Source organism: Rhododendron vialii, chromosome 13a (genome assembly GCF_030253575.1).
Source record: "Rhododendron vialii isolate Sample 1 chromosome 13a, ASM3025357v1".
Lineage (NCBI taxonomy): Eukaryota > Viridiplantae > Streptophyta > Magnoliopsida > Ericales > Ericaceae > Rhododendron > Rhododendron vialii.
This window is the reverse complement of record NC_080569.1, coordinates 26,556,561-26,583,241: the sequence shown is the minus strand read 5'-3', so window position 1 is coordinate 26,583,241 and position 26,681 is coordinate 26,556,561. Positions and strand designations below refer to the sequence as shown.

The 26,681-nt window shown below is 36.9% G+C and overlaps 2 protein-coding genes across 5 annotated transcripts; one reads left to right on the top strand and one right to left on the bottom strand.

Moving 5' to 3' along the window:
• Positions 1-800: 800 nt before the first annotated feature.
• On the top strand, positions 801-6,439 carry LOC131312806 (uncharacterized). Of its 3 annotated transcripts, XR_009195987.1 has the most exons (5): positions 801-2,776; positions 3,556-3,646; positions 4,306-4,505; positions 5,032-5,677; positions 6,073-6,439. XR_009195987.1 is itself a non-coding variant. In XM_058340793.1 (4 exons), exons 1-3 carry the CDS (start codon positions 905-907, stop codon positions 4,494-4,496), a joined length of 2,154 nt encoding a protein of 717 aa, XP_058196776.1. In that variant the 5' UTR covers positions 801-904; the 3' UTR covers positions 4,497-4,505; positions 5,032-6,439. The 3 variants fall into 3 exon arrangements, 2 of the variants coding, with proteins under 2 accessions (XP_058196776.1, XP_058196775.1); XM_058340793.1 differs by having other exon boundaries at positions 5,032-6,439; XM_058340792.1 differs by lacking the exons at positions 5,032-5,677; positions 6,073-6,439 and having other exon boundaries at positions 4,306-4,759.
• A 2,444-nt stretch (positions 6,440-8,883) lies between these two features.
• On the bottom strand, positions 8,884-17,617 carry LOC131312805 (uncharacterized). Of its 2 annotated transcripts, XM_058340789.1 has the most exons (12): positions 17,254-17,617; positions 16,722-16,806; positions 15,247-15,377; positions 15,050-15,152; positions 14,844-14,858; positions 14,136-14,278; positions 13,839-14,034; positions 12,822-12,896; positions 11,202-11,318; positions 10,426-10,470; positions 9,997-10,095; positions 8,884-9,400 (listed from the first exon to the last, which is right to left on the bottom strand). In XM_058340789.1, the coding sequence occupies exons 1-12, from the start codon at positions 17,541-17,543 to the stop codon at positions 9,311-9,313; spliced, it is 1,389 nt and encodes a 462-aa protein (XP_058196772.1). In that variant the 5' UTR covers positions 17,544-17,617; the 3' UTR covers positions 8,884-9,310. The 2 variants fall into 2 exon arrangements, with proteins under 2 accessions (XP_058196772.1, XP_058196774.1); XM_058340791.1 differs by lacking the exon at positions 10,426-10,470.
• Positions 17,618-26,681: the final 9,064 nt, after the last annotated feature.

Here is a 26,681-nt window from a genome sequence, read left to right as displayed (position 1 = left end):
GTTCTGCGTCAAATTTTTGTGTAATATTGATTTGTCTCAAAGAGAGGAATCAAAAAAGTAAAAAAATAAGACTTTTACACATGTATTTTTGAAAATATTCAAAAAAAAGTCTAAAAAATTAATTTGAGTTTTTTTTTTTGATATTTTTCAAAATACTCATATAAAAGTCATAATGTTTTACTTTTCTAATTCTTCTCGTCGAAACGAACTAATATTATAAAAATTTTGGAACAAAACTAACAAATGCAAACAAAATTTAAATAAGGAGTGTTTTCACTAGCCAACAAGTTGTGGACCACAATTTTTTAGTTTTGTCCTTATTCAATTTTTTGTCGTCCTTATTAGTTGTGTCAAACTTTCATGCAATATCGATTTGTCTCGACATGAGTAATCGAAAAAGTAAAAAATTATAACTTTTATATAACTATTTTGAGAAATATCCAAGCAAAAGTTTGAAAAATCAAATTTTTTTGGATTTTTTCTGAGATATTTTCATAAATATTTGTGTAAAAGTCATAATTTTTAATTTTTCGATTCTTCTAATCGAGACGAACTAATAATACATAAAAATTTGGTACAAAACTAACAAACGCAAAAACAAACAAAAAAAAATTGTGATCCACAACTTGTTAGTTAATGAAAACATCTCTTTACAAATGAAAATGTACATCATCATAATCTTCAGATGAGGAGTTCTAGGAACAAAGAAAATTTCACTGTGTAATGCATCTGAACCGTTTATGAACACTTTAAGGGTAGTTTTTTTATCCATTTTTCTTTGTTGCTAGCATTTCTCTCCAGATTCCCCAAAATACCCTTCCTGTCACTGAAACTCCTAGCAACATTAGTTCAGGTCAGAAAACCAGAGAAGTTGCCATGTGAACATCGCTACACAGATTGAGAAATGAAAACCCTAATTTCTCACACTCTAACCCACCATTTGTCCCCGCAATTTTCCCACCCAAATTTTATTTTCCACTTTCCTTCAGTTTCCCGAGAAAATTCGAGCGAGCTCAACTTCCCCCAGAAAAAATGGATTTTTCACCCCAAAACATTGACTTTCTGCTTAGCATCAGAACCACTGAGTTACGGTGGATGGGACGACCCAGTACTCGTTGGTGGCCCAGCTAACTCGGGTGAGTCAAACCAGCTTCGCAATCTTCTTAATTCCCTAGGAATTGATGACAAAAGGTACATCTTTGTTTACGTTTTAGGGTTTATTTGTGCTTTGGCCATTACTAGGATTAGGGTTTCTTCAATTGTTGTGTTCCCAGCTTGTGTTGTGGTTTTTGCTGTTGGATTTTCCATTGGTTTAGTTAATGGGGGGCATGGTAATGAGTTGAGCTTAATTGGGACCAAGAAAAGGCCAAAGGATGAGATTTCTAGAGTTTCCATCGACAAATTGAGGAATTTGGTGGATTTATTTTCTGGGTTTGATGGTAAAATTTGTAATTTGAAGAGTGATGTAAGAAGCCATATTGAAAGCAGTCATGTCACCGTGGGTGATTTGGAGGGTTATGTTAAGGTGATGGAATCGATTGGGTTATGTGCTTCGAATGCTAAAAGCTCCGTTGAGGCTTGTATTGACAGTATTTCGGTTGAAAACCAAGAGTTTGAAAGAACTTTGAATCAGAAGTCTATTAGGAGAAAGAAAGAAGTGGCCGAGAGTAGGTTTGACTTGTGGCAGTTTATCGGTGGTGTGTTTAAAGGAAAATCAGTTGCTTCCAAAGCTAATAAAACGAAAGACATTGCTAAGAGGGATTCAACAGATGCAGAATTGAATGATCGAATTCAAGGTAACATTTTGGCTCCCAGAGTTGAAGATGAGGTTTTGAATTCGTTGTCCAATTATAAACGTGGAACTAGGAGTGCAACCTTTTCTGGAGAGAGAAGGATAAATGTACTTGTGCGACATGATGAAATGAGTATTTCTGATATGGGCAGTAGAGCCAAAAGGGTTTTGGACAATGAACAGTTTAGTTACCGGAATAGAAGATTGCAGTTTGTCAACAACAAGAAAATCTTTCTGAGGACGGGTAATCAAAATGAAGTTGAAACATGGGAATTGCCTGACAATTTCCGGGATTCCAACAATTTAAGTGGCGATTTGGAGCATATGGAAGCAGAGGCATTGTTTGAACAAGAACAGATACTCCACAAAACCAATGGAAGTTACAGTCCTAGTCCTAGGAGGGAGAATAGAGAAAAAGATGCTTACAAACCGTATAGCAGAGAAGAATATGAGAAAAATGAAGTTCAGCACCTACCATCCTCGGTTTCCAATGATATTGAATTCAATAGGTATCTTATGGAAGCTAATGACCTTCTAAAAGAAGCCAGAGAATGCTTAAGGGTTAAAGGTGATGAAGAGATAGCAGAAACTGTACTGTATAAATCTGCAAACTTACTCTCTGAAGCCATAGACATGAAGCCTATGAGTTTACTTGCTGTAGGTCAGTTGGGAAATACTTATCTTCTTCACGGTGAACTGAAATTGAAAATCAGTCGTCAGTTGAGGGATCTACTTGCAAACTACCATCCAAAATCTGTTCAGAAACGTTCTAAAGTACAGAATGGACTTGATGATGAGGTTGAAAGCAAAGATCAAATTGCATCTGCTCTAGTTAATGTTTGTGAAGAGTGTGAAGAACTTCTCGTTGAGGCTGGAAGAAAATATAAGTTGGCCCTGACCATTGATGGAAATGATATGAGAGCCTTATATAATTGGGGTCTCGCATTGTCCTTCCGTGCGCAATTAATTGCAGATATTGGACCAGTAAGTATGTTGTCTTTAACATGGTTAGCTTGTTTTTTCTTTACACACTTTTTAACCATATTTGAACTCAGAGAATCTGAGTTCGGTTTGGAAACTGGAACTGGAGCTCTAAACTGGACCCTCGTTGTGGATAGTGGAAACACACATGTATTTAATTGAAATGGTCGTGCCAAAGCTTAATTTGCTTCAGTCTATAACTTAAGGACCAGTTTGGACGGATAGCAATTTTATTTCATGGGGTTTCATTTGAAGTTTAGCAGAATATAAGAGATTTAGTACATTTTTTTTCGAACGGCAAATTTTTTTTATTAATCTTTGAAATTGTTACAAAGATTAAAAGGAACAAGGAAAGATGGCATCATATCCCTAAGCTATGCTAAGAACAATCCTGTGCCCATCCGAGACATAAGAGATTTAGTTATATGTGGCTTGCTTAATTTGAGTGATGTATAAAAGATGTACTTTGTTGAGATAATTGTACAAGTATTTCTTAACAGAAAGGGGTTCAAATCACTACTATTAAGTAGCTATTCAAATCCACCATGATAGGTCTCAAACTTAATACCAAAATCCACATGGAAAATATCATATCAAATCTAAGTTTGAGACATCTCATTGACTAATTTGTCAAACTCCTTCAGTTGCAATTTACAGCTATTCAAACAGAGCCTAAGTTTAACTACCGGGTGCTATTTCTGAATGGTTACTTTGATTTTGGGCCTAATTTTAATCTTCGAAACTGTAGTTTTAACATCAAGCATTTATCTTATGAATTTCAGGAAGCAGCTTTTGATGCTGACAAGATTTTCTTGGCTGCAATCGACAAGTTTGATGCCATGATGTCCAAAAGCAATGTTTATGCACCTGATGGTATGATAACTTGCTTGCCGTTCATTCTCGTGATCATTACCCATGTCCTCATGATAATGGATATTAGACGTCAAATAACTATTTCCAACATATGAAGAGATAATGGCCTTAAAGGAGTACTAACTACTAAGGCCATTAATCAACCTACTACTCCCAATTTTCCACAAAAGAAAAGGAAAATCCTCCAAAAGTTGCCAAGACTTTATCCTTCCTCGAAAGAAGCCAGAGCAGCGGAGAATCCTTCCTGTTTAACCAACAAAAGTTCAGTATCGCTTACTTGTACTTGCCCAATAAAGAGTACAGCACCTTCCCCCTCTTCTTATCTGATCGCTTAGAGCAGTCTATCTCCCCAAGCTAGCATAGCACCCCGAGGCATTATAATAAGAAAGGGGACAGGAAACCCTTCCGGCATTCTCCTGATTTTCTTAAAGACTTGATTTTTTTTCCCTTCTGAAAATGAGAACCTAGAGACATGTTGTGAAGAGCAATTTTTAATTTCTTCGCATAAACTAGTATTACATCGAAATGGCCCTCTCTTGAGACCTAAGATATTGTCATTACATGCACGCATCTTAATATTTTTATAAACTCTCTTTCACACATTGTGTCATTGATATAGTCATTTTACTCCAATTATTGACAACTTTAGTGATTTGCAGCTCTGTTTAGATGGGGTGTGGCATTGCAGCAAAGATCACGACTACGACCAAGAAATAGTAAAGAGAAGGTGAAGTTACTGCAGCAAGCAAAGAGGCTGTTTGAAGATGCACTTGACATGGACTCTGACAATCCCCAAGTAAGAGAAGCCATAAGTTCATGCACTTCCGAGCTCAGTTTTAGGAGCTATTAGTCTTTTCCGGTAAATGCCAATCTAAAATATGAATACTGTCTCTTTCTTTTGTTGCTTCTTTTGTCCTCTTTCCCTAGTTCCTATTTTTGGTCTGCGCCCTGCTATATGTTTGACAAATTCAGTACAGAATAAAAAAAAAATATCAGTACAGAATTGAGAAGTATTCAAATAAAACCGGCAAATAAAGTAAAATATTTGTACTTCTACATTAATAATGCTTAGTTGATTACGTAAAGCGCTTCTTTTGTTGTTAGAAGAATCAACTTTTTGAGTTGTTTGTTACATTTTGTATCTCCATTCCCCTCCGAATGTCTGAGATTTAAATCAAGTGCATTCCCTGAGATAGCTTATGGTTTTTGTGGAATAACATAGTCTGTAGGTTAATTTATTTGGAACAATAGTTAGAAAAGTGCTATATGGTCTTAATTGTGTGTGATTTGTTGCCTTTGTTCATATCAGTATGCGTCCTCCTCTTACCTGATGCTGTCACTAATAGAAACACATGTTCTTCGAGTTTGTGATTTTACCCGTGTAGGGTGAATGATCATGCCAAAGTCATTGTTCGTGACTCAACAAAACTGTAACCGGCTAGAATGCTACTGGACATGTTCATTTGCTTACTGTATGAACAAATCAAGTCGGGTAGCCATATTATGAAATCCAGGTCATGATCAGAAAGAAATATTGTGAAATCCAAAGGATTTCAGTTGTGGGTGCTTATTGGGGGAAAAAGGGAGTTGTTTCCCAAATTATGCTTGAGGTGTACTAGATTCACTATTGTTGGATAGTGTTGGTCAATTCCTCTGAAAACAACTTTAGTACTTTACAATGTGGGTTGGACTGTGCTGATGGGAGCTGATGGGAGGCCTGTATTGCCCACGATGGGTTCTAGTTCAATTATCCTTGATTATGACACCTCAGATCAGCCTCCCACCCTTCGCGTCTGGTGCCATAGTCGTTGGCCCTACCCTTCGACAAAGTACTTGCTGCTGCTAAACGTCGATGAGGCCGAAACATCCTCTTCATGCCTAATCAATGACAGAGTTATGTGGGCACCTCAAGAAGCTACACTCGGAGAGGAATGGTAGGAAGAAGCAAGTACAGTATCGAAACATCAACCATATTTAAGAAAAGACTGAACGCCTGGTAGTGAAGAAGAATGGTGAGAATGAGTCGACCCGGTAAAGCGCGGCCCGTAGAAAGAAAGTGGTATACATTGAGAGAATTAAGGCTTCTATCAGAAATAGATCGCCTGGTCCAGTAGCCGGTCATGATCAACCCTCTTCTTTTCATCCCTGGATTGAGGTTGCACCTCGTCGTAAGTTCTCGCCATCCATTGCGTGCTTCTTCAGTATCTCCTCGGGAAGCAGCAAGAGGATGCGGCCGAGGTCGTGGTAACACTAATCTTGCCAGTCGTCGTCTTCTCTTTATGCTTCGACCGTTAACTGTATTGCATCAGGGGCAAAGCAGCTGATTTAAAATCCTGAGCTTTGCAGGATAGCATTTTGCGTCCACATGGTTGAATTTTAGGGTAAAGAACTCGCTTGTTATACGGGATCCGACGCATCCAGCAGAGCAAAACAGTGTGCGGGTCGACGATACTTTTGCTAACAACTGAAGTGAGGATGATTCACATTCTGTGGACCACAATGCGAAAAACATCAGAAGTTCGGAAACCTAGGAATTATTGAGCTAAATGCTGAACATTTAGAGAAAGGAAAATAAGTGGAAGACGAAGAACGTTGGGTTCTGAACCAGCTCAAGTCTTGATCCACGCAAACATATCCATGTGAGACCTAATAATGTGACTCCAGAATTAAACTTAACGATCTCTACCTCCACATTGGTTATTTTTGCATCCCTAACCAAAAAAAATTCATAATACACGATGCACATTTGTCCAATCGCAAACGAGTTTCAATCACGCACCTGACCAAACCAAATTATTCGTCTCGATGAGACGATTTCAATGTGGGGTGTTTTTGAGTTATTGAGTTATTGAGTTTTTATTATTAGTAAAAATTGTTAAATCTGGTTATAGAATGGGTGGAATTTGATTATTTGCTAAAAGATTTGTAAATTTGCTTATTACAATGTGGGGTATTTTTTGAGCATTGTTAAATTTGTTTATTCACACTCATTTGCTTATTACAATATTAAGTCAGCAACACTTCCAAATGTCATTTCTTCCCGTCGCATCCGTCTTCAGGACGATCTAGTCACAGGTTTTCACTTCTCAGTGAGTGAAAGATTTGTCCCGGGTGTACGTTGTGGGGATGCTCTTACATAATGATATTCTAAGAGACTCCCCACATGCTATCTCCTAGCGTTTTTTTTAAGAGTCCTTTAGAAAAATCTCGCTTTCCATCCCTACATAACGATATTTTAAAAGACCAGCATTTTTTTTTTGTGATAACCGAATGTCCGGCCAGTTTACGCACACCTTGATTAATTTCGGAGCTCTGAATGTAACGATCTAAGCGTAACCTCTAGTAACCTCAAGGTTTGAAATGTTTGGCTTCCTAGGAACAAAACTTGTAACCTCATGGAGGAGGCACTTATTTATTTCTCACAATCACTTGGCCAAACCCCTTGGGTTAAAAAATAAAAATAAAAAGATCTAGCAATAATTGTGACTCAACCGAATGGCATGCTACCTAAAACGAATTGTCTTACTAGTACAATCCATCTTGTACTATCCATCTTCATGACACGAATCGTTGGATAGTACGATGTGCATTGCTGTGCATCACCCTCTCGCTCGATTATCTCGAAATAATTAAAAACCGTTGTATGAATTGTGCTTAGTATCTAGAAAACCAAACACATAATATAGATTGGAAAAACAACTGCATAAATAACTCTCAAGATTCATACAAACATTGGAGTAAAAAAAATCCCTAAATCAAAATATAGATAACATAACTGGAGTACGTGCTTCATCTACGTCCTAGAAAGAGGATTAGTTTGCCAATTGAAAAGAAGACTTCGAGGTTTCGACTGAATGAGACATGGATCGAAGGAGAGGGGATGGTTAAAGTTTTTCGCAGCACCCCCCTTTTTCCCCTTCCCTCTCTGATAGCACAAGCTTACCAAATCTTCACCCCAAGTAGAATTGGAATTAACTCCATATTACTATTGGAAATTGATTGTGGTGCTCCACTTGTTACTAGTAACTTTACGTTAAAAGCATGCGTGCAAAAGTGGAGCGGCAAAATCAAAACCCTTGCTATTTGGACTTCACGTTAAAAGCATGCGTGCAAAAGTGGAGCGGCAAAATCAAAACCCTTGCTATTTGGGTCTTCATGGTAATTTGGCCCCATTTGAAACAAGTAGCAGCAAATTAACTTTCGTCCTTCTGGGTCTTCTTTCCACCGAGTCTAATTATTTCTTTTTTAAACAAAGCCTATTGACGTGTTTAAACATCCAAATACCTACACACCAAAATCAAGCATCAAACTCCAATTAAGTACCAATATAAATGGGCTTGGCAAAGGATAAATTACGGAGCGCTTATATGAACATTTATACGCCTATAACTTGCTCGGGTTACATAACTTACTACCATTAATACATCAACTCAAATAAAGTGACAAACACTATATGCACGCGTGTGTTAGCTATATTTCAAAGTTAAGAACATGCTAATAAAACTCATGTAATAAGCATGTGGTAGTATTAACTTATATCTCATATTGGCAATGTAGGAGACAAATTTGTCAATGCAGTCTAAGTACACTGTGGTTACTACATGATGAGTTGAAAGTTGTGTAATTACCCATGGGTTAAATAATGGGTAAAATAATAAAACATCAGTTGAACTAGTAGAGGCCAACAACGGGGTTGGATTCCGATCAAAAATTTAAAAAAATAAATAAAATGGTTGGATGAGATTTCCCTCTCGTACCTTAGCTCCCAAATCTGATTATGTAGGGATTTTTTAGTTCCTAAAACTGTCGGACGGCATTTGCAATTACAAGCCTGTGCCACGACAGATATCTATCTACAACACATGTTGTAACCGTCCCAATTCGTTTTACCGGGGGGAAATGGGACACTTTAAGTACAGTTTGAGCCACTTTCTTGAAATACTTGGCAATTTTCATTTCAAGCTCGTGATCCTGAAAGTGCCATCCTGAGAGAGTCCAAGTGTTCCCTCAACTATTGTACTCCTATCTCCTATCGAGGAAAATGTGATGTCAATAACAAAGATCGATATGCTAAGAAATTGCAACAGATCTAAACAACTTAGAAAGAAATTACGTGTGAAAGATCTCAAAAGCAACTACACTGGAGGGAGATGTAGATAATATAAAGTCCCACATAATGAATGGTTGCTTATTACTATAACTTTTAGCTTCTCCAACTAATAATTTGAGCCTTCTGGTTGAACATAAGTTTCTAGAATTGCAATCAAATGGGTCAGTGTGATAATATGTAGATACTAGATACAAACCCTAGAGCAACAAATGACATTTTTAGGAAACAGAAATAACTATAGCAGCTTTCATAAACTGGCTCAGTTCTATATTTTCCTGCATAAGTTTCCAAAAATCCTAGCAGTGAGAAGGAAGTTGGAATGATCAGAGCCAGTTTTCCCCAGTGAACGTACCAATTACATTTGACCCTATAAGTTAATGAAACAGGGAGTGACTTAGAAAACACGAGAATCCGATAAGGCTTGCCTTAAGGGGTACAGAAGGCTTTTCTTCAGAACCAGACAACTTGCAGTGAATCTGTTTCCGATCTGTTTGGATCAAATGAAAGCTTTTACAACATGCAGCAACATCATGGCATCTACCCTTGTGGAAAGATCAATGCGCGTCCAAAATAGTAACCAAATTGGCCCCTAGAGTGGATCCAGTCATGGTACTTTTGACCAATTGATCTGAATCAACAAATATCTGCAGCAAGCACAAAAGAAATCAGGTTATGTTTTTGGTTTCAATCAATATCTCATACTTGGGTTTTCGAGAATTTCAAAAAGACGGGGGAGAGAACGCATATAGAAAATATTCTAGAAGATCATTCTTGGGAAATGGATGAATATCCACTCACGTTAGCCATGCCACAAGGTTAGCACGACATCTCATATAATTAGACACCTTAAGTAGCCATTTTCAGTTACAAATAAAGCATTGAGGCCCCATTTGTTTGACTACTAATAAATTTAGCAAGGAATACATCATCTCATCAAATAAGAAATCTTATCGGACATAGTGATGGATTTCGACGATATGCCAACCGTATTATAAGCTTTGTGAGATCTCTTATTCGACCGATATTTAATGCTAACCACAAAAGTTCCAGCCAAACATAGGGTGGTCCCCTTGGATTTATACTCCAATCCAATGCTTTAATTAAGAGGGAATTGGTAACAATGCCAAACATTCCCAGTGGAAGATCCAACATTGGACCCAAGTACCCAACTGGTCCAAATTTGTTCAGTTCGAAGTGGGCGTTGAAGATGTTGTGGCTAACAACAAAAGGGTTGACTAACCTCCAAATCTGACAGAGAGTCGTATGTTCTCTTTTCTGTTGTGTCGAAGACAGTTATGCCAGTGATTTTCTGAACCCCGAGTCTTGTAGCAATTAGGTTCTGCACAAGGCACCAGTAACAATTACTAGCAAATGGGTGGAGAGTTATTGGCAGTAGGAATTTATTCACAACGGAAATTAGCACAGATTCACAACTGATCCAACACCACATGAGGGGGTCCAACCAGTTCTAGCTTGGGAAAAATCATCACTTGTCATTTACCTGAAAAGACTTTCCACCAATACTTGGACCCAAATTTCCGTTTTATACAAGAGGGAGATTCCCTCCATTTAGTAAACTTTTGCCTTTCTTCTTTTGTCTTTTACAATTCTGACTGTAGTTTTACATCTCGTAAGATGAAGTTAAGAAACACAGTCTTACGACTCTTACCAGCTGGAAAATGGTAGAGCTATATGCTTCCACCTGTGGTAAAGCCTGTACATTGGCATCAAAATTCATAGATCAGTATCACAGAGCAACATATTACATGAGCTTACTGGAGAGGGACGACAATGATGCATTCAGTTCCACGGTTTAAATACAGTCTCATATTGCAAACTCTATAGAATCAAATTTTGCGTGCTTTATGGTGCACAGCCATCATATGTCATGGCTTAAAATTATGCTTGCAGATGAGAATCTAAGACTTCGTTTGGATAGACATGGATTTCAAAGGGATTTAATGTTCGTTCAACCAAAAAAGAGCTTTAGTGGATTAAGGATCAGAGGCAGTATTGATGTATATGATCGGGATCCTTGTGTTACTATGGTCCTTGACATTAATGATTTATCAAACAACTCCTTTGAAGTTGTCATTTCAAGTACATGATGACAAAGTTCAACTCTCATTGCTAGAATCCATAAGAAATAAGAACACTATAAGACCTAAATTTTCAATTTTGAGTTACTCTCGTCACAGAATCACAATGACATCACTTCATTAGAAACCAGACGAACCCTAAAGGGACTTTCAAATGCCATACAATCATATCCTTTTACAGATACGATGAGGAGTAATGACAGGAGAATATGCTAAACAAGTGAATGATATATTTAGCAAGCATAGATATATGTGCAAAGTAAAATCCTGACAGAGAATGTTTTTACCAGAAGTAGGATCAACTACCAAATAAAAATGATGACTAAAAGCAAATAATAAGCCTTACCAATGTTTGAATACCATTAACCATAACAACTTTGTCATCAGCCAAATCACCTTGTGATATCCAGACCTCAAAAGGACCCAATTTCCTATCAGTCTTGTTCGTGAGATTCAAGCGTACCTTAAAAGCATCAAGCCATCAAAGTTAATTGCTTTGGAAAAATAGATCTTAGTACTAGGACCACAAGGAAAAAAAGTGTTTTCATAGAAAGAAACGGTGCTTCTTGGAATCTTGTATGGCGATCCTATCAGTCTTGTTCGTGAGATTCAAGAGTACCTTAAAAGCATCAAGCCATCAAAGTTAGTTGCTTTGGAAAAATAGAACTTAGTAGTTGGACCATAAGGAAAAAAGTGTTTTCACGGAAAGAAACGGTGCTTCTTGGAATTTTGTATGGCAAAGGTGACTCTGCTTGGGAATGGAGATATAGGAACCATGCGGACTGAAAGACACCTATTAGTAAGTAAAGTGTACCTACTTTTATAAGTACCACTTAAACAGTTGTCTTCAATAAATTGCAATATGAATCATACAACTGTACATGCCCTGGAAAGGTTTTCAAGGAATATTTCTTATGTTGAACAAACATGGAGGATTCAACTGATGAAGAGCAAATGGTCTCAAAAAAAAAAAAAAGCAGACACCAAATCAAGAAGCCCAAGCAACTGCATTCACAAAAGCTACAAAACTAGAAACTTTGCACCCATCCGGAGTGCAATAACACAGCTGAGTCACAAAATTTGATCGTAGAGTTCTGAAGTATAAATTCCATGATTGTTACACCCATTCTGGTGTTTTACAATATCGAGTACTTTACGAGGGCAAAAAGGATGCAACTATGCAAGTACTTCTTTATGAGAATGCACAGGACAAAAGTTTTTTCAGATAAGTTAAAAATTTGAGTATGACATGAAAATAGCTTGGGAAAACCGAATGGTCATCTACCAAAAGGTCCAAAAGTTTCTTTTAGTTAATTGGCAAGGCCAAAAGCTTAATCCATTGCTGAAAGACTAAGACAACCAAACAATTGCATGAGGACCGGTGATCAAAACAAAGTATTTGACTTGCTCATTAAACCGTTTAAATAAAAAATTGTGACACGGGAAATTCGAAACTACTTTAGATACCAATACTATAGTCGCTGATTTGTTAAACCAAGTTTGTCAAAAGAATCAATCTACGGCTATTTATACCCAAAAAAATGAAGTAACAAAAAACATTTTGCTTGATATCCTTTTGAACGAGATACCAGAAATTCTTCTACAACATCTAATGATAGAAATTTCTCCGTGAAAGATCTTTAGTAAATATTAGAAGAACATGCTAATCATTTTGAACATAGACTATGGGATTTTTCGCTGGTATGATCTTGAGATGCATGACCTACTGTACAGTAAATAAAGCCGAAGTCATATGCAGTGTTGAACAACATTATCAGTTTTTACTAAGCCTTTGTTGATTGCATGAAGAATCCTAATCCTAACATGTAAAATATCTAGAAAATCAACAGGTAAAAGGATGATCATGGTTCAAGAGTCCAGAAACTATATTTGCCAGTTAAGTTGCTATAGTATTCCATCATAATCGGAGACGAATATATAAGGGCAATAAGAACATTAAAGTTACCAGGAATGGTCTTTCCAAGATGATGACCGAAGGTATTTCCACTGCCTGTAACTCAATCTCCTTGCGTGTGATGGGCTGCAGAAGAGAAACTTTTAGATGCTTAAATGCACAGAGGCAGAATATAAAACAATTGATCCTATTACTTTACAAACTTTCTTCCTCCATGATTATGCTGCACATCTTCCCCTATGCTGCCCCAATTATTCCTTTGCCAAATGGCTAAACCCATACACCAAGGTCAAATTGGTTAGAGAAGGATAAGGGAAGAAGGAACAGAAGGGGTTCTGTGATTTTATAGACTACATTACTGAGGCTGTGTTTCATGGTATAATTAGCAAGTTATACATTGTGACTAGTGCTCTTACAACAACAGCCTTTCTGGTGGGTTTCACTGCTTGAAAACCTTAGGCAGCTTTGACAACACAATCATCTTAGGCATGCTGTAAATGAAGAGAGAGAGGAGGAAGAGAACTTGCAAGGATGTTATGGAAGACAAAAGGAGGGTGACGAAATTGAAATGCTATTCTAGTGATTTATACAAAAAGAAAAGAAAAGAGGAGCCATGGGTATTGTTTGTTTGTTGGAAAATGGAAAGCTTGGTTGCCTCCTCCACTGCAGTGTATCCATGTGAATGTAGGTGTGCATCCAAAACAGCAACATAACTCCGGTTGAACCTTAAACTACCACACTTCATGATACACGGGAGACCTCTCTTTGCATACTGACCCTTTAAACAAAAATCATCACCTATAGAGAGATCCCTTCAAATTGTGTTCAACCATACATTACATGGCCGGCTACAAATTCACCAAAATGCACAACAATGTTCTCACAACGCCATCAACTTGTCTGTCTATTAGCTTGTGGACAGACATACTAAGACCCATTTAACTAATGATGAAATACAACCCATAATGAATAATCTAAACCATACAAAAGGCAAGGAAGACCAACTATAAACCAACATGTTGAAATGAAGCTTCATCATCAGTCTTACAGAAAGACATTTCCACTTACACTACCAAGAATCTGCTGTGTCTGCAGACGCCCTGGTTCACCCAAATTCGTACGCCATGTTATCTGAAATTTCCCAAGGATATTACTCCCCTCAACTTCCATTGGCATTGACCCTTGTGAGGATGATCTTAGCTGATAAAGATAGTTGTGAATTCCTCCCCCTGATTTTATGAGAATGGGTGGCTTGAATATCTCTCTGCCAGACAAATTTAGCATAAACAATACATGTAGATCAGGCTCAGAACTGACGGAAAAAATGACTAGAAAATAGAAATACATTAAAACATTAATTACAACCTTGTCAAACTCTTCTCTGAATGGTGCTGATCAGCTTTAAGGATCGTTGCGCTCCAATGCTGAGCTGGCTCAAAGTCAACTTGATCCATATAAAGGTTGGATTTCGTATGATTTTCAATGCAGGCCTCCAAAAATGTAGTTTCCTGATATCAAGAAGATACAACTATGGTAGGAAGGGTGAATCTTCCGAAAAAAATTCTTAGCATGCCACTGATTGTAGATAGCAACACCTTTTTTACCAAAGTGAAATAACATGTTCGCTTTATGCTCTTTGGGGGGGGGGGGGGGGGGGGGGGGGGGGGGGGGGGGGGGGTGGGGGGTGTTCCAAATTTCATATCCATCTAGTAATGCTAAAAAAGAACCAGGATCACGAGAAAGGAACCTACTTGAATGCTCAATCTATCCTACCGGTCCTAAAAGGCTTAAAAATACAGCATAAGATCAAATACCATGTCTCTATAAAGGTGAATTTTTCAAGAGCAAATAATCAATGGACAGATGATAAACAGACAGCTAAGAAGATTTCTGATGATGCTTATACCGCTAGTTCTAAAGTTCAATCAATATTTAAGAAATTGAAGACAGCATTTTCAGCTGAATGACTACGGTAAACCCCGCCTAACTAAACTTCAAATTCCATGTATCAATATGTGTATCTAGGAAGGATCATAAACCTGTAGTCAAAATTGACAATTGAAGTTGACATACCTTGACAACACGGACCTGCAAAAGGAAAGTAAATACTGCTTATGATAGAGAAATCAGAAGGGAAAAAGGCAAAGGAAACACACAATAAATAAGTTCAAACAACAGTACGCCATCAAGCACTGCCTGGCATTATAAGCATCATTTCTATCATTACGGATACATGTGAATATACAAACTGATATTGCCTGCCCTAGGTTGAAAGGTACCTTTGTCCTAACTGAAAGTGGATTTGCAACCAAGAACTTGAAGAATTGTGGAAGATATTTACGTTCGCTATCCCCATCATTGTACATAGCAGTACAAACAAGCCTAAAGAAGGAGGAACAACATTAGGAGGGTTCCATGACAGTATATAATCAATATAAAAATGATTCATGGGCATTATTAGAAAGGTGTAACTTACGTGTGCGCACCAAGTTCTTTCACATCATGTTCCACAATAAAATCATAACGGCCTCCTGCACGTATTGATTCAACAGGTGATTTTGATGTATCTAAAAGCATTATTCTCTGTCTTTCGGTTTGAATTTCTGCCTGTACCCAGTGGATGAGGAATGATGAGTCATTTGAAGTTGTGTTTATACAAAAGAATCTAAGCCTCAGAGAATCAGATACCAAATGCATATTCATCATTTTTTTTACTGCCAAAACATGTGAGTGCTGATCTATGTACGGACAGAGTAATCCCAAGCTTTTCTCAACAACTTCGTATGATCTAGAAAGATCCTCTCCTAATGATCATAAGCTTATTCCTTCCTAGTCCAAATCAATGATACCTTTGATTAGTCAAGGGACAAATACTTGGGTTTGACGTTTTCACGATTATTGGCAACTAAAGATCTTAGCTATAGCCAAAATAAATGTCAAAGGGTAAAATTGGGGGGGGGAGAAAAGAAACACAAGAAGCGAGGAAACGAAGAAGCCATAGCATAAGGTTACATTATTGCATAAGATATTGCACACCAAAATCCTTATATAAAATTTCATCCTTTCCACGAAAAGAAATACCCTTCTCATAGACAGTTGAGAAAAATAAGTTCATCAACAATAGCGCGATTGAACTAAACCTCTACCACCTTTAATGTTCCTTAAACCTTCTAACGATAATCAAACACAGTAAGAGTTGCAGTGGTACATTTTCCCTCCAGCAACAAACAAGAACCACAAATATAAACTACTAGCTAATGGGCAATCTGATTAAGATGTTCCCCTCTTTTTGAAGCTATGGAACATTATTTTTGATGCCCTAACTTGACCTTTAAAAAATGCCTTTCAGTTCTTACTTCTCAACCTCCCTTAACTACTTCAGTTCGTAATGTGTCAGATATTTATTCGTTATGCTTCCTAAATCCTAAAAGATTGACCTACGTAGACTAGCATCCTAAATCCTAATAGATTGACCTACATAGACTAGCATCCTAAATCCTAATAGATTGCCTTACATAGACTAGCATCCATTTATATGCACCTAGACAGGCTAAAACGCAATATACATGGCACTATCCTTAACTCAAAAAGTGTTCACTAAATGCTCGAAGCAAACAGCTGATTTAGGACTGCTGAAAATGCCTGCAAATGATCAACCAGAAAAAGATTTCCTTCTGACGATCTTAACTTCTTTGCAACATTGCACTGTTGCTCTAAGCTGAAATTGTAAGACAATGTGACTCCCCAATGACACACTAAGGTTTGTTTGCAACTTGTGGAAAAGTTTCTCTTCCATTGTTTGGCTTGGAAAGAAAGATTCATGCACGGTAAAATTTTCCTCAAATTCTACTTCTATTTCCCTCCTTAATTATTTTATTTTCTCTTCTCTCGTATTCCCCTAGTAACTTTTCCTGCACATATATACCTAAAATACAATGTAAGAGCAATCACCTTAATTACAATGTCCCTGGCTTCGAAATTGGAACTGTTATTGATGCTAATGTAACTGCAAAATGTCTCCCCCAGATATATGGCCCTGCCAATACAGATCACATCAATCACATCACATACTGATCCAATTGCACGTACATAGTAGAGAAAGAGAGATATAGATCTTAGGCTTGTGAAAACCTAATTCGATTTGGATCGGGCTTGGCTGACTATTCAGAGTTCGACCTGCCTAGTTAGGTCCTTGGGGCCATGACGGCAGGGGGGTATTAATACTTGCCGTAAAACCGTAGACAGGGGTACTCATTGCTGATGTAAAGCAGGGGTTATAAATACTTGCTATATGCAGCAGCAGCAGCAGCCAATGTATCTTGTACTCTCGTTACATAATAGAAACTAGTGTGAGCATGTAATCGACAGGAAAAATCTGTGTGTATTGCGATCATGTTTTCCGTTCTTGTTTATTAGTCACGCGCGTGTTTGTTGGTTTGGCCGAATTCTAAACAAGAGAGGGGGGGGGGGGGGGGGTGTGTACCCGAAGGCCTGGGGGAGGACGAGGAGGCCGGAGAGGCCCATGGCGTCGGAGGGATCGTGGAGGAGGAAGCGGGAGCGGTAGGTGAGATCGGAGTCGGGGGCGGAGAAGGGGTGGTTGTTGAGGAGGCGAGGGAGGTGAGAGGCGGCCACGGGGTCGTCGAAGAGGTCTTCGCCGGCGATCAGATCGCAGGGGTCGAACCGGAGGGGTGTGTCCACGTGGAACGACGGCTTGCACAGGCGCATCACCCTGAAGGCCAGTGAGTGCGCCACCTGGGCGCTGCTGCTGCTCATCTCTCTCTCTCTCTCTCTCAGGTCAATTCGAGCGAAGTGAAGCTACGTTACCAAACTCTCGAATCTATGACTTCCTTCAAAAAAAAATTATCTAATGAGATTAAATTTTTTATACCGTCAGTGTAAACATTTGTTTCTTTCAAATCAATTATATTATGTCACGTCGCCATGTTTTATTGATTAGGATCACTATTTTGCAACGTGACGCAATGTAATTGATTTGAAGAAAATAAATATTTACACCGGCAATGTAAAGAATTTATTCTCATTACAAAAAACACTGCATTAAAGAGGCCGGGTACACGCTTAGATTTTGTCAAATTTTGTTAAAATTCGACCAAACAATAAGTAGAAAGCATTTGTGCAAATTTTGACAAAATCTAACTTGCACACGCGATGCGTGTGCCCCAGCCTTTAGTTGTTATGAAACTCATCACCAAATCACCGTTCCAACAGACCCAACTCACTCATTTCTCACTCAAAATGAATGCCCAAAATTGACTTTTGGGAAAATGTAATTCTCTTGGAAAAAAAAAAAAGCCAATCCACAAGGTGGCCGCTATTCGCAGCTCAGTTCTTGCTACTCGCAGTCGATTGCTACCTACAACCTTATAAGGATTTGCTACTTGCAACCAACAAATTATCCCTAAAGTCCCTTTTTTACCCTTCTATACAATAAACATACAACCCAATTCAGTCTGTTAGTTCCCTTCCCTTTTCTAACCTAGGTTTTCTTCCATAGCGTCAATCCGTTTCAGTCCACAGCTCCTCCACCACCTATGGGTACCGCCACCACCTACCTACCCACCATTACCGCCACCACCAACCCCCACCTCCCGTCTCTCTCTCTCTCTCTCTCTCTCTCTCTCTCTCTCTCTCACCGCACCATAATAGCAGTACAACTTTGAGGCGAAGGAGGAGTGAGAAGAAAGCACAACACGCCGGCATCACCAACTATTTCGAAGTTGAACATCGGTAAAATTTTGAATCTTGTTATTTCGCGAATTTTTTTTATTTTTGTTCGAATTTTGTTTAAATTTTTTTGAGAAACCCACAGTAAAAAGTACGTTGCTATTTCGTATATTTTAGATTTGATCGAACATTAGAGTCCGATTGTTCTTCACAGTTTCGAATATTAAAATCTGATTGTTTGCCCCTTATTCGGATTTTCATATCTGAAATTGATTGCTTCATTCGGATTTTAATTTCCGATTGGCCCCTATTCGAATATTATAAAAGTTGAATTGTTAGGTCATTCAAAATTTAATACCCAAAATGTATTTCCTCATTCGGACTTTAAGCTGCTTTAATACCTGAGATTAGTCGGAAGCTTCCGATTGACCGACATGTTCATATATATGGAGTTACGATATACTGTGTATATGAGTTATGCATTTGGATAAGATGGGGATTAATCCGACTTGTTTAAATGGGTCCCTACTAGTGGACGGGGGGATTGGGCAAGATTAGTCTAAGTTGCGCATGTGCCGGCCAGGACACCGTGAGTAATGGAAAAAAGTTGTAATATCGAATTCAAATGTTCATAGTAATGGCTAATCTGGCATATCATGTTGTCGAATGGACCTGTTGAAGCATAAGTTGGTATCCCCTGCTATTTTGTGAACTTTATTGCCGATGACTAATTATTCCCAATTATTACCACCTAATTGCTATAAGGCACTATTTGTTTTGGCAGAAAATGTCTTCTTGAAATTTCACTTCTTGTGTTTGGTTACAACTCCCCAAAAAAATGATGGTGCTAGTGGCAGGGTAGACCTTGGGGCAAAGTATACAATGCAGCCCCTTAGCCCAAATATGCACCTTGATGGCACTTTGTAGAGTATGAAATATTGAAAGCTTCAAATATGCTAGGCATACATAGTTGTCTGACGTGTTTGAGGTAATTCACATTGACACTGTTGATAAAATTACCAGCATAATACACGAACTTGCCAAAGCCACAAATCTCTCTCTCCCTTCTCTCTCCCTCTCTCTCTCTCTCTCTCTCTCTCACATATTCCAAACTTGTGTACTTATAATTGTAGCTTAAAATGTTTTCTATAGTTTGATCTGTCTGATACTACTGGTTTTGGGCAAGTCTGCTAGAACTCGAGGATACACATATTGTCTATTCAAAATGGCTAAATATTAAGTTTTGATTGGGTTGTAGACATGCTATTCGAATATTATGAAAGTTGAATTGTTAGCTCATTCAGAATTTAATGTCCAAAGTATATTGCCTCATTCAGACTTTAATATCCAAAAGTTTATACCCCTTTCGGATATTACAGTCCGATTAGTACCCTCTAATCAGTTTCTGCAAGGTGGCCGCTATTCGCAGCCCAATTCTTGCTACTCGCAGTCGATTGCTACCTACAAACCACCACCTAATAAGGAATTGCTACCTTTAATTCAAGAGTTAGACTAATGTATTGTTTGCAATGTGCAGAAAATACAATGACACGAGTTCCTCCTACCGTTTTTGCAAGGAAGAGGAAGGATGAGCAAGCTTTAACTTTGGAAAGTAAACGAGGCAAAACACGAGGACGAGGGCATAGGCAAGAGGTTGGCGGTGAGGAGGATGTGGTGGTTGAGACTTGGTGTTGTATGACTTATTTTTTATGGATACGGCCTTGTATTTATTTTGGACACTTTATAGCCATGGTTTATGGGCTACTTTCTGTGGTGGAATGACTTTTATTTTTTTGCGGATAACTATTACCATATTTGTGATAATTGAATACCGTGAAAATATGAATACTAAGTAGGGCACCAAAATGTAAATTTTATGGTTTGAATCATTCTTGAAAATTTAGATTTAAATGAGGAGTGCTGTACAAACAGACAATACTCTAGACAAACATAGAACACTATCAAAAAAAAGGGTTTGCATAAATTTCATATTTTACAATAAGATTCTATGAACTAGAATTTTACATAAAAGTCGTTCGAGCCAACCTAGTCTAGTTCGATTATGTCCGTCGTTGCCATATCGTTTCCCACTATGTTTTAAAACTCTTCGATCTTGTTTGAATATTGTGTATCCCATCCATCCGTGAATAAGTAGTGATGTATATACCAATTCCTTGCAATAGGCGGGATGGGGGAATTTGGTCACAACACATTTTTGGTGCCATTGTGGACAGAGATAGTTCAACCATCATTGCCCTTTACAGCTTTCAATTCAAATGGACATTCACATTTTTTGGTGCCCGTCGACCGCACTCTCTTCTTTACAGCTACCACCTTCCCATCAACTTTCTTCACAAACGGCCTATACTTACCATTCCGTTCACATGAAAACCTCATCTTAGGTGTGCGATTCTTAATACATTTCTTAGAACCCTTAATCACAATGATAAACCCGTGTTGTTTACCAGTGCATCTTATCCAATCTACCAACGCTTCATCGGATGAAAAAACCTACACACACATAACAAAAAATTATAGCCCGTAATATAAGATTGTACAAGATAAATACTCTATCAAAAAAACACTCATTATCTCCGTTGTAAAATGCTTCGTATAATCGTATGGAGGACAAGTCGAAGTAGATATAGTCGATGGCCGTACATAACTACCAAGTGTTGAAGTGTCACCTTGTAACACCCAAAGACAAACCAAGTAAGAGTAGGATTCTTTGCAGTTTTATTCAGATATTAATATCTGAAATCTGGCACTAAATTCGGATATAAAAGTCCAACAATGTTGACAATATTTGGATATTAATATCCAAATAGTTATACATAATTCAAACATTAGAGTCCGAAAAGTTAGTGAAGTTTTGGCACTGTATATCCAACTATAAGTGCATGATTCTCTGCAGTTTCATTCAGATATTAATATCTGAAAACTGGCACTAAATTCGGATATAAGAGTCCAACAATGTTGACAATATTCGGATATTAATATCCGAATAGTTGTACATAATTCAGATATTAGAGTTCGAAAAGTTAGTAAAATTTTGACACTGCGTGTCCAACTGCATCGGGCCAGAACTGAAATTGAAAATGGAGGGCTTCTGAAATTGAAAATGGAGGGCTGGCTTACCTCTTGCTGCGATTTTTACTCTATCACTACAACATCTGTGACATGTTTCTCAACATCCATTGTGTGATCTTCCGACTCCAAATCGTGGTGTTTTGATGGGTCAACTATTTCTTGTTTATCAATGGAGGAAGAGGAAGCAATCGAGATTTCCATTGACAATGTAGGAGGAAGAGGAGAGGAGGAAGATAGGCAGACTTGTCTGCTGGTGGGAGGGGCCTGATGGTGGGTGATGGCAACTGGGTAGGAATGAAAATGGAGGAGTTTGAATGGGGGAGAGAGGAGACGTTCTGGGAGGGAGGGAGGGAAATCGAGATGATTTTTTTGTGGTTGTATGTAATAAGTTATGTAATATTCTTAAAGGGTAAAATGGTCAAATAACATGAGGTTTTAGGGGTATAGTGGTCAAATTGCATGAGGGCATTTTTGTCCGTAATTGATAAAAGTTTTAATAGGCTGCGAGTAGCAAGAAGTACGCTGCAAATAGCGGCCACCATCCACAAAATTTACCCTGCCTTTCTCAGTATCAGATGGGAGGAAATAAAAAAAAGAAGCATCTATAAGAGACAAAACAATTTATAGCAGTTCAGTTTTAAATAAAAAAGAAGCAGTATAGGGAGAAACCAATTTATAGCAGTTTATAGATAAATTACAAGTAGTAAAAGAAAGAGACAGGTGTGCCATTGATACAGTGTAAATACGGAAAAGAAATGGAAAGTGAAAAAGAAAGGAAATTGATTTTGGCACTCCAGTTTTTACCACTGGCACTCCACTTTATGTATTAATCATGTGAGAAAATAAAACTAAAAGTGGAGTGTCATTGGCTAAATTTGGAGTGCCAAAATCACCTCCCAAAAGAAAAGGTCATTGTTGGAGTACCTGAGAGTCAAAGAAGAATTAAGAGAAGTTGCAGATGCGGAAAGAATAGAATGAGGTAAAAGGAAAACTTCGGGTAGCAATTGGGGAGAAGAATTGAAAAAGTTGTGGAGGTAATGGGGAATAACTGTTTTAAGTGGTTTATTTGTATTTAAATGTCGAATATATCCTCATAATTAATTGTTTGTTTTGTATGTTTTCTCTTAAAATGATATTTTTTGGAAAAGAAAATACATGACATGAAGACACTAAACTGGTGCTCCTCCCTTACATATTAGAATAGATTTTTGGGAAAGGAAAATACATGACAGGAAAGACACCAAACTGGTGCTCCCCTTTTATATATTAGAATAACTTAGGATCAAAAGAAAAATGAAATTGATTTTGTCACTTCTCTTTTTATTAATATCACAAAATAAATCATCTAATAAAGACACAATACCTTCAGTTTAACTACCCATGGCCCTGCTGTACCTTTAATATAGGTTCCATTCCAATCCAAAAATTGAATCCGAACTGTAGGTATTGTAGAGTTTAACAAATAATACATCCATACAAAATTCAAGTCAATCGGACATTTCCATTGGTATTGCATCATTTTTTTTTTTGGACTCCCATTTATTAAGGCGGCAAATTTACAAGGAGAAATGATTTTGCCACTCATTTTTTTGTTAACGCCACTCTCCTACAAGTGTATTTTTACACCAAAAATACACTTGCAAAGAAATGACATTAACAAAAAAAAAGTGACAAAATTAGAAACCATTTACAAGTTACAAGAGAATATTATTCCATGATCATTATCGACATTCGATCGACATGATTTTTCTACAAAGATGATCTACTCTTTGATTAATATAGCATGTACAGCTCGGACTAAATATTATATATATTAAAATTTTTTTGATCGTTTTATATATCTATATAATAAAACAGAGCTGTGTTTGAATCCAAAAGATAACCAACGCTCCAGATTTATCTCTTCCTCCTGCATAAATCTCTACCTTTCATTCTACAAAATGGCATGTCCGTAAATTGATAACTTTTTTTGACCATTATCTAATCACACATTCCCTTTCTATTTTCTATTTTGGAAGAGAATTGGGGAGTAAACGTAGGGGGTGTTCCAGATAACCTTCCTTTTTTAAAACTTTTTTTTTTCAATTTTCAAACTCAAATATAATGAAAATGAAAAATATTTTTTTGATTTTTCTTGCACCGTATAAAAGATCTCAATGAAATCTATCAAACAAGATCCATATTGGTAAAAAAATTATTTGCGTATACAGATAATTTTTGGACTTGAAATTATCTTCATTTTTCTAAAACCTTCCTTTTGTTTAGTTGGAACACCACTGTAATTGCTTAATTAGTGGCAAAAGCTAATTGGCCAATACAATTGCTTAATTACAGTAGATTTTTGTTAAATCTTTCAACGAATTCTTTTAGTTATTAAATATTTGATTTGGTGGGTAAATATTTCATCCCTTGAATCCGTGTATTTTGGACCATTAGATTGGTACACATTTTTTAAACGGAATTAGTTTTTGAATTCGTATATACGGGTAGTATAGCCAGCGACATATTTGAAAAGAATTAATGAAATGAAACCTAAAGTACTCCTTCCGATTAAAAAGAAAACATTTGGCCCTTCTAATTAAAATTCAATTTGTATGTATCTCCAAACATTTGAAATCCCATGATTTATGAGATCGATTATAAACTGAAAAGGAGAATACGTACATATATGGAATTGATTTAGTCTATTTTAAATCTATAGATCGATAATTGAAAAGGAATCCATAGGTAATTGATTTAGCCTTTTTAAAAGGAGAATTACGTACATATCACTTGGGATATAGACAAAACTGTATATAATGAATCATTTTCGCCTCCTATTTAGGCATTAGGTAAAATATATAAGAAGTCCACAACCTAAAAGGAATATACCTTCTATTTAGGAATGTGTGAGTGATTGGTTCCCTGTGATTTCCTTATCACATAAGATTTAAATTTTAGAAAATTTAAACTTATCACTACGTTTTAGAAGTCCCCGTTTCTTAGAAGACCAACCTACTGTATGCAATTGACACCTTCTATTTAGAAGTCCACATTTTTTGGGTTTGTTTGTCACATGCATAGATTTTCCATGTCCTCCAACTTCTGAACGACCATTACCTATAGTGAGGTAAGTTCGATTTTTTTTAGTACTCACTAAAGTTCGATTTCTTTCTTGAACGATTTTTAATCATATTGGGTTTCTTTTGCCAAAAACAACTTCCTGAACGACCATTACCGATAGTGATATAAGTTTGATTTTTTCAGTTCTCATGCAAGTTTGATTTTTTTCATGGACGAGTTTTACTCATATTGGGTTTCTTTTGCCGTAAATTAGGAGTTTATTGACTAATGTTTTTTAGTTTTATTGCAAGGGATTCAAACATCAAAGGATTTTTTTCATTTCTCATGCAAGTTCAATTTTCATATTGGGTTTCTTTTGCCGAAAATTGGAAGGAAAAATATGAGTGTGCGAGAAATTTTTTTTTTTGACAACCTTGCATGGGTCTTTTGCGTTAATCCTAACTTTGTTGTTTATTCTACCATCTTCTTACTACTTCTTTTGTTGTTTATTCTACCATCTTCTTACCTTCTATTATTTTACTACAGGAAAGATCACAAGAAATATATTTAGAGAATTCTTGCGTTGAGCTTAAATTCGAGGTACTGCAAATTTTTTTTGGATTGCTATCCTTTTTCATGTAAAGCACTCACAATGATTTTGTTGTTAAACTTATAAACGTTTTAATTAGGTTCATGGCTAATTTTATTTGTCGTTTGGAACATGCATGCTGACTCCTTCATCATTCTTTACAAAATCGATAAGGGAGGACTGAGTTTGAATCCAAAAGACAACCAACGGACCAGAATGTCCTCTCTATAAATCTAGACTGTTGGTTGTTCAAGGGTTATCATCATCACATTTTGGTAACCGGCTAATCAAAAAAAAAAAAAAGGATCCCTGAAATTGATTTCCTGTGATTCAGGGATTTAATTTTTTACCATATTTACCAAATATTGACATTTAAACTTCTATTGATTATCACATAAATTGAAAAATAATGCTTACAGCCACATTTCCGGGTAAGAATGGATCCCTGTGATTCAGGGAATTAATGCCGAAAATTAGGGTGGTTTTCAAACGTTTTTTTTTAATAGTAAGATCAAACGTTTGCTACTTCAAACCTTTCATTTTTTCTTTTTTCTTTTTGACATAGGAAAAGAAAGAGTGCAAAACTAATTAACTCCCTATTCTTTCTTTTTTTAACAGCAACACCCTATTCTTTTTTCCCTTGATAGTTGTCAAAACAACATTTTTTTGCAAGATTAACAAATGGAGTAATTGTAAAACTTTTTTCTCATTTTTTTAAACTTCGTTTCATTAGAACATGTGTTGTTATTTACACTCTTTTAAACATTACCATATATGCATCGATGAAAATATTATGATGTTAACCAAACACATCGCAAACTGGAGTTTTGTGTTCTTTTTTTTTTGTCACTCATTTAATATTATGGGAGTCCATATATATCTTTAAAATGCTTTCTGTTGTTATTCCCATGATAACTTTTGACTATTACTCTCTTTCAAATTTCAGATAACTTCTTGGGACTTAACTAATCATGGACAATCTAAGCGTCTATGGGCATGTGAGTTGAACCGTTTCATTTTATACCTTGGTCGTAATAATTAAATTAATTGTTTCCTATGCATTCGATGAATTCTTCAATTTCTTATGCAGCTCGACGGTAACTTGCAGAAAGTGTAAGAACTATTTACTCAATTGCATTGCTTAATCTGATTTTATATATTTGATTCATATTTGCTTTGTTTTATTTTTTCAGTACAAAGGTTACGTGTCTTCGAGGAAAAAATGTAATTGTGGTGATTCATGATGAGTAAGAAGTTAATCGTATTTTTATGCATGGGGTATACCTACCAATGCCATTATTACTTTACTCCCTTTATACTGTAAGGGGTCAACGAATTGATAAAAGGGATGTGGTGTCATACAATACATACCTTTCGAGAAAATATAATTCTCATATCAATGTGGAAGTTTGTCCTGGAATAAAATCTGTTTAGTATATTCACAAGTACATCTACAAAGGTCATGATCGTACCATGATGGTGTTGAGAGACGAATAAACAAGATA